The following is a 15,562-nucleotide window of genomic DNA, read 5'->3' on the forward strand; positions in this document are numbered from 1 at the left end:
CTACCACACCATACTTCGATGGCTCATCCACCTATCCAAAATGAACATTTCAGTCACCTACTTCATCTGTACGTTTCATAACTAATGAAACATGATTTCCTCTCTAAGAAACATTGATAGGATAATCACATAATAATAAATAGATCGAAACTTACCTTGGTTACCTTGTAAAAGCTTCACCTCCATGAGCTTTATGGCAATTCGATCATTTCTTTGAGTGGGTAGTCACTAATAACATCACTGTTGAGTTGGCCATTATGCTGTAATACATAAAGTTTCCTTAGCAAACCCCTGAACTAGTGTAAGGATAAAAAAAACCATCTTTTTGCATCAACAGAATTTTGAAAAGAAACACCAACCAATTATAGCGAAGACAACTAATTCATGAATCAAAATAACAACTCAGAACTTAAAAAAAAAAGCAATAAGTTAATATTATAAGCATACTTTGAGCGAAATATAAGTTATCTGAATTTCTTAAAGAAATAAAAAGAAAATACAAGAACGATATAAACCAGAAATTTAAAATACACACAAACCCACAATAACAAACACTGAATCAATTTCTAAAACAAAATTTTTCTCAATGCCCCTAAGCTTTCATTTGAGATTTTCCAAGTCTAAATTGATTTCCTTCTTCTTTATGAGATTCAGGTTTTCTTTGAAATGTGATTGTTGGAATTATTCAATCAGGTTCACAGTCTATTTGACAACTCATTAGGCCATATGATTCTGAAACATAAAAGGACTATAAAGCAAACAAATCGAAGAACAGAAACTCAAATTAATACCTAAATTGTTATTCAATCAGGTTCACAATCTATTGTTAGTTTACCAAAGTGAAGATAAAAAAAAGTCCTAAATAATTTTGGATTTTTTGTCTTCGTCAAATCGGAACTAAATTAATACAGTGAGAGAGAGAGAGAGTACCTGTCTGAGAGGTAGATGGAATCTTCGTCGTTCGTGCGAAAGAGAATGAGAGAGTGGGAGCGAGACCGAGACCGAGAGAGAATGAGAGAGAGAACGCGAGACCGAGCGAGAACGAGAGAGAGAGCGAGACCGAGCAAGAACGAGAGAAAGAATGAGATTTCGCGAGAGAGAGAGAGAGAGAGAGAGATCGAGGGTTTGAACACGAGAGAGACGATGGAGAGCCTGGAGAGAGGGTTCGACAGAGAGTTAAACTTTCTGGTTTTTCAAAATGGTTTTAAAGAGAGAAGGACTTCGCACTAATTACAGAAAAGAAGAAGGGTGGCACTGTAATTAAGTTATAATTTTATAACTTAAACCGATTGACTGTTAAATTGAATTGATCGTTTATCCTATTCGACGGCTTTAAAAATGTTTGCCAAAAATGTTTTTCAAAATGTTTTGCCGCCGAACACCTCCCATCTATATAATATATATAGGGAGCAGTTCGGCAGCCCTAAAGTTTCCAAGTTTTGTGCAAACATTTTTTGTAAATCACTTTTGATGGGGGTTAGAAGTTTTGGAATGGCTGATTTTTTGTGAGGATGATCTCTACGGTAAAAGAGATCATCCTCACAAAAATATCAGCTCATTTTGAAACTTCTAACCCTAGTTTACAAGTTGAAGATCGTGGACTGTCCAATTTTTGTAAATCACTTTTGATGGGGTTAGAAGTCTTGGAATAGGCTGATTTTTGGTGAGGATGATCTCCTCATCATAGAGATCATCCTCACAAAAATCAGCTCATTCCAAACTTCTAACCCATGTTTTGAAAAATGTTTGGCAAACTTTAGGGCTGTTGGAACGCTCCCTATATTTATTAATGTTACATTGTTTTTACATATGTTTTTTCAGATGTCCCTTGATCCGTTCCTATATATATATAGGGGGCGTTCCTATATATATAGGGGGGGGGGGAGGATTTGAAAATTATGGGTTTTATTCAATTCGGTTTGGGTTCGGTTCGGATTTGTAGGGGTAAACCCAAACTCAAACCGAATTTTTTTCCGTTTCGATTTAATCTAAACTCATTTTGGTTCGGTCCACATTTTCAAATTGATTTTTGGTCCAGGTAATGGGTTTCAAGTAAAATGTACATATATATATATATACAAAAGTGAGTTTGAAAGCACTTTATATTTATAAAGTTTTATAAGTGTCACGATTCCCAAGTCTCAATAGCTATATATATAAAAATTAAGTTTGAAAATAATTTATATTTATAATGCTTGAAAAATGTCAAGACCAAATTCAAAATCAGGTTTGCAGTTTTAGGTTGCTATCCAAGCTTCCGGATTACTATTGGTTTGGTACGATTTTAGGCACCTTTACCTAAAATCAGACCAATACTTATTGGTCTTGTAGACACCCTAATTTGAACTGACCCCACTTGAAAAATGTTTAAAAAGACGTATTTTTATTTAAAAAAATCTTCAACGGGCTTAAGGGCCCAAATCTTCAAAAAAAAATATTTGTTTTATTTCTTGGTCATGGGCTAAAAGTGGACCACCTCCCATCATAAACATTTACCCCCCTGAACCCTCACCACCTCACTTCTCAAGCCAACTCAATCCTACACATACTCTAACCTATTCAATTCCAACTCAATTCTTAAGTCCAATAGACTTAAATCAATTTTAATGCAACCCAACCACTACCCAATACCCAAGTCCATAAAACTCAAGCCCAAAGACATTCTCTCAACACATCCCTTAGATCACTTACTAAATTACTCTACCATCTTATCTTACCATAATCCCTACTACTAACACATTCCTTAAATTTCTCCACTACCATATCCTACCCTCATGATCTAAGCTCAAAATAAAATTCTTTCAAGTTTGAGGGTACATTTTATTTCTACAATTTTCTTTCTCTAGATTTTCTAAAATGAAAAATGACTAAGTTGTATGTTACCACCCAACGTGGAGGGAATATGGTGCATAACACCTTCCTTATTCCCTAGATTGGACCCTCTTACTTAGATCTTAATCCGTACAAGAGTCACTACAAAAAATAATAATTTTTAAAAACTATCTTTTAGGTGCCCATTCACACCCTATTCTAAAAAATAATGGTGACGACTCCAAATCCAAGTAGAAATTAGGTTTTCAATGAAAATTCATATCTACAAGTCCGTGTAAGTTATTGATTTCAACTAAAAAAAACCAATTCGGATTGGCCCTAGATGACATTAGGTCGTGATCAAGGATTTATATTCCAATAAGGACCTGATCCAATAAGATTTGACTCAATCCCCATTCGAGAAAATGTGTGAAAGTGTATAAATTATATTAAATATTTTTTTAAATATTGGATAATTTACACTTTGACCCCCTATTGTATGGCATAATTCCATGTCAACTCCCTAACATTTTGACAATTGTACTTACATCTGCTTTTGCACGCAGTGTTAAAGTTTAGATGTTATTTTTCTATTTTACCCTCACATTTTATATGTTTTTATTATTAAAATAATAATTTTAAATTATAAAAATTTCCATGTCCAAGCATTTACATCGGGTGTGAAACCATTTATATAAGGAGAACCTTCAGAACCCTAAAGAGAGCTAAACATTGTGCCAAACATTTTTCAATGTATGGGCTAGAAGTTTCGGAATGAGCTGATTTTTTGTAAGGATGATCTCTATGATTGGCTCTCTTTAGGACCTTCAAACACTTCCCTTTATACAAAGTGATATTTTTATTTTTATTTATAATAATAAAAAAAACATTTTAAAAAGGGTAAAATAGTCTTTTTCACAAAAAGTTAAAATAAAAATTTTAACTGTTTGATTGACGGCAAGTTAACAAAACGGAGTAAGTGACCAGCTAGATATACTATAGAGGAGGTAATTGCAATTATCAAAACGTTAGGGGTTGACATAAAATTTACCCTTAAATATATGAAGATAATAATTTAAACCAAACCTTTGTAACGTTTAAAGAGTGCGTTTTAATACTTCATCACGTGAAATAATTTAAGAAATTGGGGTCTAATAAGTAAAAGTTGGGTGCCAATAGCATCTCTAGTTTATTATTACTGTTTTGAGATATACCCCTCAGGATTTTGGTTAACTAGAGAGACCCCAGAGTTTCAAACTGATCACATATCCTTGATTTTATTCTTAGATGAGAGATTAAGAGACAATGACCAAAAAGACTCTTATATTCAATCTCTTATATTTATTGATAAAGACCTTTCAAGAAAGAAAAAAATGCCAATGTTATAAATCTCTTCTTGGGTAATTCCTTAAAGCTATAAGGATAATTGAATTTTCTGTCAAAAATCCATCATCATGAGTAGGGGTGGCATTGGGTCAGGTTGTTGTGTTGAGGTAAGGATATTATGAAAAAATTTACCAAACCCAAACCCGACTCATTTAATAATCATGTCAAAAACTAAAACCCAAACCCAGCCCATTTATAAATAGGTATACCTGACCCAACCCACCCATATATAACCTATTTAATAAAATTCTAATATTTATAGAAAAAAAAAAGTTACATTTTCACTACAAAAAATAAAATATCATTACTAAAAATAAAGTCATACAACCATAAACTAAATTCAATGGTGAAAAATAACTCTCTTGAATCATTTCTTTCAAAGTTCATATAATTTTGTCCTTAACAACCATGTGGCATCAAATCATGTTTTTGGATGTCATAAGGTGATGTGGTCACAAAACTTTCTGAAAGTGTTTTTCATTATTTTTAGTTAAGCAAAGTGTATTTCATTATCACATAGACATCCTAACCTTACTTAGTAAGATCTTAAATCTTACTAAGGGTCGTTTTGCCCAGATGGATATCCATATTAGTGATCAAAAACTACATGCCTCTATATTTCAATGAAAAAATAGATTCATAAAAATACAAATAAATAAATAACTTAGTAAGGAAAGTATTTTTTCTTTTTCAAACTAAAAGATTAAACAATTAATTATTTGAAAAATATCTTAAAACCACCTCTATATTATATAGAATTTGATAAAAAAAAAGTATTCTATATCATATAGAATGGGTAATTTAAAATTTTCTTAAATAAATGTTGATATATTCAAAACTACATGTTACACGTTAAGCGGGTTGACACCCCTAACCTGACCTATTTAATAATCGTGTTAGACAGATTAACACTATTATGACCCAAACCCAATTAGGCTTGACTCAAACCCACTAATTTTGTGTGGTGTCATGTTAAGATTGCCATCCCCTTAATCATGAGTCTCATATTTTTGAAAACAAGTTAGTGGTAAACTGGTAATAAGTGATAGACGAGTTTTGAACCCATCCCAATTGAGTTTTGAGATTGAAGTCGATGGTTTAGAAAAATCTAGGGTGGGATGTTGACAAAGAGGGCATTATGGTTATTTATCTTAGTTCCTTAGAAGATAAAAGTCTAGAATTTGAAATCACTTTGAAAATTGAGGTTCTCTAATCTTGTGGAAAGATCGATCTCCTAAAAACACTAAGTGATCCCACACATCTAAATGACTTTTTTTTTTTTTTTTTTTTCATATAAAGATATATTATTAAAAATCAAGGACTTGAGGTTAGATTCCTGATGAATATAATGCCATTCATAATTCATTCTATTAGATGAGAAGAGATATCTTGCAGATCACACAAAATGGACTCATCCAACCATTTTAATGGATAAAGTTGGATAAACCTTATATATGATTTGGTCCAGTTTTTTTAATTATTAATTTTGCAACTATGACAAAGATTTGATACAAGATTGAAATACTAAGGTTTTAATGTGATACGCAATCAAAAATAAAATCCACCAATCAACAAACAGGAATAACATAAAGAGAAATCTATTTGAAATATATTATAAATTTCTTACAACTAAATCATAATTTTTAACAATTTCATGAACATAAACTGCACCTAATTTAATTTAGTATAAACCCACAAACCCATTGTTGAATGCCTATTATATCTTTACTATGATGACTTAATATTGACTTGAAGGGGCAATGAGATTGCTCCACCACCCACCATGATTGTGTGCTGGCCCGACGGTATAAGAGTGTAACCATTATCCTCGACGATGCTCAAGCTCTTGCAAACATCCAACACAAACTTGACTGTACTACTTCCACCCACAGGCACGAAAACTCTCTTGAACCCAATAACTTGCTTAGCATGAGTTTTTGCAATGCCACTAGGTGGCTTTGAGTACACCATTACAACTTCACTCCCATCCACGCTTCCCATATTTTTCACCTCAACCTCGAATTCAAATTGTTTATCACAACTTATATCATCAACCAACACGGCAGGGCATGGAGGTCTATAGGCATCGTCGTTGAAAGTGAGATCACGACATTGTTGGTACTTGTCTAAGTTGATGTGGAGCAATCTTTGTGAAGAATTTAGCTCGTAATCAAATTGGGTGTAACTCAATCCATAACCGAATGGGTACACAGTTGAACCATTGAAGAATTTGTAGGTCCTTCCAGGGTAACCAAACTCGTCAATTGGCCTTAGTGGCATCGATGTCATTGGCAATTGATCTACATAATCGGCTTCGTACCATGTAATGGGTAATTTCCCTCCTAATAAATATATACAAATAGAATCAATCAATAATCAATAAAAAATTAAAAATCAACATATGTATTCTTAAACATTATTCTAAAATTTGATAAACTTACCAGGATTATATTTCCCGAATATAACATCAGCAATGGCACGACCACCTTCTTCACCAGGATATCCAGCCCAAAGTATAGCTCTGATATTCGGATTATTTTTAGCGAAAGATATATCAATCCCACCAGCAGACATGATTACAAGAATGACGGGGCCTTTTGCATTCATGGCTACTTGGTTGATAAGTTGAATTTGATAACCCGGAAGAAGAAGATCAACTCTATCCAAGCTCTCGGCTTCTACCGCCAAATCCAACCCAACAAAAAGAATTGTAGCATCTGCATTCTTTGCAACTTTCATGGCTGGGAAGATCAAACTGTCGTTCTTGCATGCAACATCAGCGCATCCAGTTTCATATGTCACATTTCCGAATTTGGAGAAACCATCTAGAGGTGAAGTGTATTGGCATGGAATACCTAAATTGTGGACACATATGATTTACATTTAAAATGGTAAACATAAAATAGGAATTAAATTGAAAAAAAAAAAATTTGGTATAAAAAAATATCGATTCTAGAGATGTGTCGTACCTGCATAGTTTCCAACCATGACATTGGTAGCATTGGCATGCGGGCCTATCAGCGCAAGGTTCTTATGAGTATTGGAATTCAAAGGTAACGTGTTGTTATCGTTCTTAAGTAGAACAATGCCTTCCCTAGCGGCCTCAGCAGCCAATTCAATGTGTTCAGCTGAGCACACATCCTCCTTCCCTAGAGACATGAAAGAAGGGCTTCCATCAAAGAATCCAAGCCTCATAAGTACAGTGTAGAGATACCTAAGAGACTTGTCAATGTCTCCCTCTCTAACTTTCCCTTGCTTTACAGCATTGTTGGTGAAGTTGGTGTAATATACTCCACAGTCTAAATCCAAGCCTGAAAGTTAAGATAGAAATTTTAAGTAGCAAAATAGAGAGAAACAAATGGATTTGATTAATTGTGTTTTGGTAATTAAGATGTTACCTGCTTTGAGGACTTGTGCAACAGCATCCTCTTTTGTGTCACCAAGCCATTTGTGGCCATTAACCATCACTTCAATCGAATCGCAATCGGATACAATATATCTAGAATGAAATTAAACAAATTGTGATTTAAGTTCATTTCAATTTTATGCAAATTATAGGCAGAATCAGTGAGATTTCAGTTATTAAGGCCATATATATATATAAATACCCATGAAGATCCCAATCTCCTCTGATTGTTTCCTTCAAGAGCTTTGGATCAGCACAAGTAGGAATTCCATTGACGCGGTTATACGAGCACATAACACTACTAACATCTCCATCTTTCACACACATCTCGAAGGGACGAAGGAATGTCTCCAACATGTCTTGCTCGGTGACCTTCAGAATATAATTATACAAATCAATCATATATATATATATATATATATATATATATATATATATTTGCATGATATAAGAATTATATATTAGGGGGCGGTTGAAGGGCCATATTTAAATACATATTAAAAAACAATGGTTTTTCAAAATATGGGTTAGAGGTTATAGATTGAGCTGATTTTTTGCGAGGATGGTTACTATGATGAGTAGATCATCCTCACAAAAAATCAGCTCATTCAGAAACTTCTAAATCCATCAAAAGTGATTTACAAATTATTGACAAAAATTGACAAAAAATCGACGGTCCACATTCTAAATTACTTTTAATGGGGTTAGAAGTTTCAGATTGGACTGATTTTTTTTTTCGAATGATCTTCCCATCATAGAGATCATTCTCACAAAAAATCAGCTCAATCTAAAACTTCTAACCTATATTTTGAAAATTTATTAATGTTACATTGTTTTTACATATGTTTTCTCATATGTCCCTTGAACCTGACACACACACACACATATATATATATATATATATATATATATATATAGGGTCGGTTCCTGCGACACACATTGCAACACACATTGCGACAATGTGTTTGTCTTATATGGGCAAAAATGTTTGGAATGGGCTGACTTTTTGTGAGGATGATCTCTGTGATGAGGGGATCATCCTTGCAAAAAACATCCCATTCTAAAACTTGTAACCCCATCAAAATTGATTTATAAAAATTGGATGGTCTATAATTTTTCAACAAAAATTGGACGGTCTAGAAATTTCATAATGAGCTGATTTTTGGCAAGGATGATCTCCTCACCATAGAGATCATCCTCACAAAAAATCAGCCCATTCCAAACATTTTTGCCCATATAAGACAAAACACGTTGTCTATATGTGTGTTGAAATGGTTGTCGTTTGAACCTGACCCATATATATATATATATATTAAAAATGAGCTCAATGTACAAATATACCCTTGCATCAAAATGGAAACGATCAACTCCAAGCCAATTATCAACATCGTAGGCAGCATAATGCTTACAACAAGCAGAAACCTTGAGAGGCCTAGAGTTCAAGTCTGCCACATTCTCAGAGCCCTCAACATCTTGTAAGCCTCTAACATAGTTAACAGCATACCTACCGACGACATAAGGATCTTCGCCTGGTGTCTCGGTAATTCTTCCCCATCTAGGGTCCCTAACTACATTAATATTAGGACTCCAATACGTCAACCCAGCACGACCAAGGTTGTACATTGCTCTTGCCTCAGTCGAAACAACCTAAGACACATGACATACGTATATATCAACTTGGTGACAATTAAAATCAAAATATATAGTGTTATTCTTCATGTACATGTCAATACGTGTTACCTGGCCTATATTTTTCCATAGAGACTCATTGAACGATGCTGCAGTTAGAATCACTGTTGGAAAGCTAGTTGCACCAGGAATAAGATCATCGAAATGGGTGCCAGGGCCCACGTTTGATACGCCATGGAGCGCCTCGGACCACCATTCATACTTGGGAAGCCCAAGCCTAGAGACACCATAAGCAAGATCTCCAAGTTGTTGCACCTTCTCAGGTAATGTCATTCGATCAACTAAGTCCTTGACCCTAAGGTCGAACGAAAAAGACGAATCGCAATATGCGAATTGTGACATATCCAACCCCATGTCAGCAAACCTCTTCGGATCACATACATGAGTGTAGTTTGCAGAATTGTTTTGGGAAGCAACCTTGAGGGAAGGAAAAAGAGATAAAGGGATTCTAGCTTCAGTAGAAATAGTGAAGAAAATAAGAAATAGAGAAAGAAGAAGACTAAGCTTTGCCATCTCTCTTAACATGATGAGAATCTAAATATAAATATAAATATAAATAATAATAAATAAAGGTCTAGAGAGAAGAAGAGAAAGACTACGTTTTGAACAATGGGTATTATGCCATGTATTTATAGGAAAATTAAGGGTATTTTATTTTATTTTATCTAAATAACTAATTTATTGTTTCTACAGAGATGATACGCTTCTATAAATGAAGAATTAATAGAGATAAGAAAGGTGATCTGAACCCGATTAAACACTTAAACAACGGGCTTCGTGCAAGCCCATTCTTTTATTATCTTTATTATTATCAGGCTACCCTCAAGATTTTAGTTAATTAGAGAGAACCCCCGGGTTTCAAATTGATCCCATATCCTTAATTTAGTTCTATGATGAGAGACTAGCAAATAATGACCAAACATACCCTCATATATCTTCCAACCTTTTTCATAAATATTTTTCAGAAAAAAAAAACTGACAAATAAATACTTTAAACAATCCCAACTTGGATTTTCTTTCAAAAAAATCATTTATTGGAATATCTCAATTTTATTTTATTTTTCATTTTTTTAACCAATCAAGTTAGTGATTTGTAATTAGTAAAAAACCTTTTTTACTCTTCAGTTTGAAGATGATGGTTTAGATAAATCAAGGGTTTTCACTTCAGATCATTAGGAGGTTGAAAATGAGAGCATTTTTTGTTATTTACATCAATCTCTAGTGGAAGACCAAAGTCTAGAATATGTAACGAATTTTTGGGTTTCTCTCTGATTTCCTTAGACCCCGAGGAGTAGCCCAAATTTATCTAATCAAAGTTACGTGCACCATGAAATCACTAATAGTTGGCGTATCCTATTTGTGTAAGTTAACTAACTTTAAAAGGATATTTAATAATAGATTGTTAAATTATGGTTTATCTAAATCGAATTTATTTACAGATTCATCTAATCCTCTTATCCAGAAGTAATTAATCGTAATCACAACCATTTGATCCATTCAAAACGGTTCACTTAGGTCTTTATTGATAATACATTAATTGTACTTAATATTTTCGTTTTTTTAAGCAAATGAGAATGGTAAAAGAATTTAAATATTTGTATATGTATATATATATAGTTTGGAGGTCCTAAAAAGAATTAAACATTGTGCCAAATATTTTTCAAAATATGGGTTAAAAGTTTTGGAATTGGCTGATTTTTTTGTGAGGATGATCTCTATGATGAAAAGATCATCCTCACCAAAAATCAGCTCATTCTGAAACTTCTAACCCTAGTTTACATGTTGAAAAATTGTGGATCGTCTAATTTTTATAAACCACTTTTGATGAGGTTAGAAGTTTCAGAACGTACCGATTTTTTATGAGGCTTACAAAAAATCAGCCCATTCCGTAACTTCTTACCCATGTTTTGAAAAATGTTTGGCTCTCTTTAGGACCTCTGAACGCCACCTTATATATATATATGGGTCCCGTTCACCACCTTACGCTTTACCCTACGCTTTACCAAACGTGTTTTGTCCTACATGGGTTAGAAATTTTGGAATGGGCTGATTTTTTGTGAGGACGATCTCCTCACCAAGGAGATCATCCTCACCAAAAATCAGCCCATTCCAAAATTTCTAACCCATAAAAAATGATTTACAAAAAATGGACGGTTCACGATTTTTCAACTTGTAAACATGAGGCTAGAAATTTCGGAATGGGCTGATTTTTGGTGACGATGATCTTCTAATCGTAGAAGATCATCCTCACCAAAAATCAGCCCATTCCAAAACTTCTCACCCCATAAAAAATGATTTACAAAAAAAGGACGGTCCACAATTTTTCAACTTGTAAACATGGGGCTAGAAATTTCGGAATGGGCTGATTTTTGGTGAGGATAATCTTCTAATCGTAGAGATCATCCTCATCAAAAATCAACCCATTCCAAAACTTCTAACCCATGTAGGACAAAACACGTATAGTAAAGTGTAGGGTAAAGCTTAGGGTGTTGAACATTTCCCATATATATATATATATATATATATATATATATATAAAGTCAAACATTCTCTCAAACATTTTTGAAAATAGAGGTTAGAAGTTTTAGAATGGATATATATATAGGGTGCTGAACATTTCCCTATATATATATATAGGAAAATGTTTGACACCAAACATTTTGGCAAAACATTTTTCAAAACATGGGTTAGAAGTTTTGGAATTGGCTGATTTTTGGTGAGGATGATCTCTACGATGAGGAGATCATCATCACCAAAAATCAGCCCATTCCAAAACTTCGAACCCCATCAAAAATGGTTTACAAAAAATGGACAGTCCACGATTTTTCAACTTGTAAACATAGGACTAGAGGTTTTGGAATGGGCTGATTTTTAGTGAGGATGATCTCTACAGTGAGGAGATCATCCTCACCAAAAATCAGTCCATTCCAAAACTTCTAGCCCATGTAGGACAACAATGGTTGGCTAAAATGTTGGCCAAAATGTTTGGAACTGAACGGGACTCATATATATATATAAAGTCAAACATTCTGCTAAACATTTTTGCAAATAAGGGTTAGAAGTTTGAGAATGGGCTGATTTTTTGTAAGGATGATCTCTATGATGAAGGGATCACCCTCATCAAAAATCAACTCATTCCAAAACTTCTAACCCTAATTTACAAATTGAAGAATCATGAACTGTCCAATTTTTATAAACCACTTTTGATGAGGTTATAAGTTTCAGAATGGGCTGGTTTTTTGTGAGGATGATTTCGTCATCACAGAGATCATCCTCGCAAAAAATCAGCCCCTTCTAGAACCTTTAACCCATACATTGAAAAATTTTAGCACAATGTTTGGCTCTCTTTAGGACCTCTAAACGCCACCCATATATATATGGGTGACGTTCCTACGACCCATATTGTGACTCACATTGCGACATCGTTTTTGTCTTATATGGGCAAAAAGGTTTGGAATGGACTGATTTTTTGTGAGGATGATCTCTGTGATGAGGGGATCATCCTTTAAAAAAATCATCCCATTCCAAAACTTCTAACCCCATCAAAATTGATTTACAAAAATTGGACGGTCTAAAAATTTTCAACTTGTAAACATGGGGATAGAAGTTTCATAATGAGCTGATTTTTGGCAAGGATGATCTCCTCACTATAGAGATCACCTCACAAAAAATCAGCCCATTCCAAATATTTTTGCCCATATAAGACAAAACATTGTGTCGCAATGTGAGTAGCTTTTTATGTCTACGGAACCCGACCTATATATATATATATATATATATATATATATATATATATATATGTGTGGGGGCGATTCATGGGCCATATCCAAAAACATATGCAAAAACAATGGTTTTTCAAAATATGGGTTAGAGATTTTGGATTGAGCTGATTTTTTGCGAGAATGGTCACTACGATGAGAAGATCATCCTCACAAAAAATCAGTTCAATCTAAAACTTCTAAATCCATCAAAAGTGATTTACAAATTATTGACAAAAACTCGACGGTCCACATTCTAAATCACTTTTAATGGGGTTAGAAGTTTCAGATTGGACTGATTATTTTTTTTCAGATGATCTTTCCATCATAGAGATCATCTTCACAAAAAATCAGCTCAATCCCAGACTTGTAACCCATATTTTGAAATTTTATTAATGTTATATTGTTTTTAACCTACAAAAACCTACATTTTACCCAACGTGTTTTGTCCTACATGGGTTAGAATTTTTGGAATGAGCTGATTTTTAGTGAGGATGATATCTATGGTTAGAAGATCCCCCTCACCAAAAATCAGCCCATTCTAAAATTTCTAGTCCTATGTTTACAAGTTGAAAAATCATGGACCGTCCATTTTTTGTAAACCATTTTTCATGGGGTTAGAAGTCTTGGAATGGGCTGATTTTTTGTGAGGATGATCTCCTTACCATAGAGATCATCCTCACCAAAAATCAGACTATTCCAAAATCTATAACCCATGTAGGACAAAACACGTAAGATAAAGTGCAGGGTGCCGAACGGGACCTATATATATATATATATATATATATATATATATATATATATATATATATATATATATATATATAGATAACCTTATTTTTTAGATTTGTTAATGTGTGTCTTTAGGACACACATTAAAGTGCATTAAATAGACCTTAAGATCTGATTTTTTACCAAAACTACCCTAAAAAAAATTTGACCAAAATTACCCTTAGGTACTTTTTCCCAAGGTCTATTTAATGCATTTTAATATGTACCCTTAAGACACACGTTAACAAGACCCTATATTTTTAAGAGAAGGCATAACTATTGTCAATAATTCCAAATTGAACTTATATAAGCTTAACATGTATAATACTTGTTATTGGAAGAACTTATTGGTGACTAAGGCACTAAGAAGTCGCTAGCTTCAAAATCAATTTCGCTCCTTCGGATTAAAATCGATCCCAGGCATCTAGTTTTCAAGATTCAACAGTCACACTCTCTACTTATCGTGCACTCAAAAGTAGCAGGTTTACGTCTAACTCAATCCAATCAAATGTTGTACAAGCATCGAATATTTGTGAAGAAGAACAGAATGTTAATTGGAAACCCTATTAGTGAAAACAGTAGAGAAGAAAAGAAAGAGAGATCAAAAAGATTTTTCTATGAATCTCCAACTCTAAGGTGCAGCCTCTCTTATAGACTTTGGGCCCAACAGTCAACTGGATTAATGATAAAAGCGTGTCTAAGGCACATTAACGCTAATGGTTGGTCAGATCAATGGTTGAGATGAAAAAACGCAATGAAGCTTTAAGTAAAAACGACCAAACAAATTTTAGCAAGTGGACACTTCACGTGCACCCACGTAAGACTTAAATCCGAGATTTGTAGCCCACTGTGCGACATGCACTAAGGTTTGTTGCGAGATAATATTTTATGAAAAGAGCCAAATGTAAATATCTTGGCTAATATTTATGAAGATTACACCACTTTTAAGTTTTCATGAGATATGTCATATGTCATATACCGCTTGAAATTGTTTTTTTTTTTTTTGAAACATTGTTCGTTGAGTAATATTAGCCCAAAATATATATATATATATATATATATATATATATATATATATATATATATATATATATATATATATATATATATATATATATAGGGGATGGTTCGAGGGACGTTTTGGAAACTGCCTTGGAAACCCATGATTGACAGTCGTCGGATATTAAGAAAACAATGGCTTGGATTTCTAATTGGAAACAGCTGGAGTGAAATTGCAGTTTTAGAAAAGAGTCATGCATTTTTAATAAACTCCCTCTATTTTTCATTACATTAAAATTAAATCCCTGTCTTATCTCAAAACTCTGGTTTCTTTCTCTCGAGTATGTTTTCTCTACAGAGAACATAAACTCCATCAAACCCTTCTCTCTCACAAAGCTCTCAATAGGAAACCCTCTTCTAAAGAAAATGTGGGATGCTAAGAACATGATGTGTGTAGCAGATCCCCGCCATGGCCGTTATCTCACAGTCTCAGCGATGTTCAGGGTAAGATGAGCACCAAAAAGGTGGGTGAGCAGATGATAAATGTGCATAATCAGAACTCCTCTTACTTTGTGGAGTGGATCCCCAACAATGTGAAGTCGAGTGTGTGTGATACCCACCGAGCCGAAGATGACATCAACATTTATTGGGAACTCAACATCAATCCAAGAGATGTTCAGGAGGGTGAGCGAGCAGTTCACGGCTATGTTTACTCGTTTGGCAAAAAGTTGTTGATTTGTTG

At 33.9% G+C, this 15,562-nt stretch overlaps 1 protein-coding gene across 1 annotated transcript; it reads right to left on the minus strand.

Annotated features, from left to right (window-relative positions):
- Positions 1 to 5,925: 5,925 nt before the first annotated feature.
- On the minus strand, positions 5,926 to 9,810 carry LOC147392939 (beta-xylosidase/alpha-L-arabinofuranosidase 1-like). The gene is made up of 7 exons (XM_086455052.1): positions 9,344 to 9,810; positions 8,945 to 9,250; positions 7,806 to 7,975; positions 7,596 to 7,696; positions 7,167 to 7,508; positions 6,639 to 7,052; positions 5,926 to 6,539 (listed from the first exon to the last, which is right to left on the minus strand). The coding sequence occupies exons 1-7, from the start codon at positions 9,803 to 9,805 to the stop codon at positions 5,926 to 5,928; spliced, it is 2,409 nt and encodes an 802-aa protein (XP_086311178.1). The 5' UTR covers positions 9,806 to 9,810.
- Positions 9,811 to 15,562: the final 5,752 nt, after the last annotated feature.

This window comes from Akebia trifoliata, chromosome 10 (genome assembly GCF_017979445.1).
Source record: "Akebia trifoliata isolate Shusen 1 chromosome 10, ASM1797944v1, whole genome shotgun sequence".
NCBI lineage: Eukaryota > Viridiplantae > Streptophyta > Magnoliopsida > Ranunculales > Lardizabalaceae > Akebia > Akebia trifoliata.

What these genes read in the sequence shown, in the direction of transcription:
- LOC147392939 (XM_086455052.1), bottom strand. Translation starts at nt 9,805, where the DNA reads ATGGCAAAGCTTAGTCTTCTTCTTTCTCTATTTCTTATTTTCTTCACT. An exon ending in TATGGAAAAATATAGGCCAG is followed by an intron (nt 9,251 to 9,343) that starts GTAACACGTATT and finishes CATGTGTCTTAG; the next exon opens with GTTGTTTCGACTGAGGCAAG. An exon ending in GGAGATTGGGATCTTCATGG is followed by an intron (nt 7,697 to 7,805) that starts GTATTTATATAT and finishes ATTTCATTCTAG; the next exon opens with ATATATTGTATCCGATTGCG.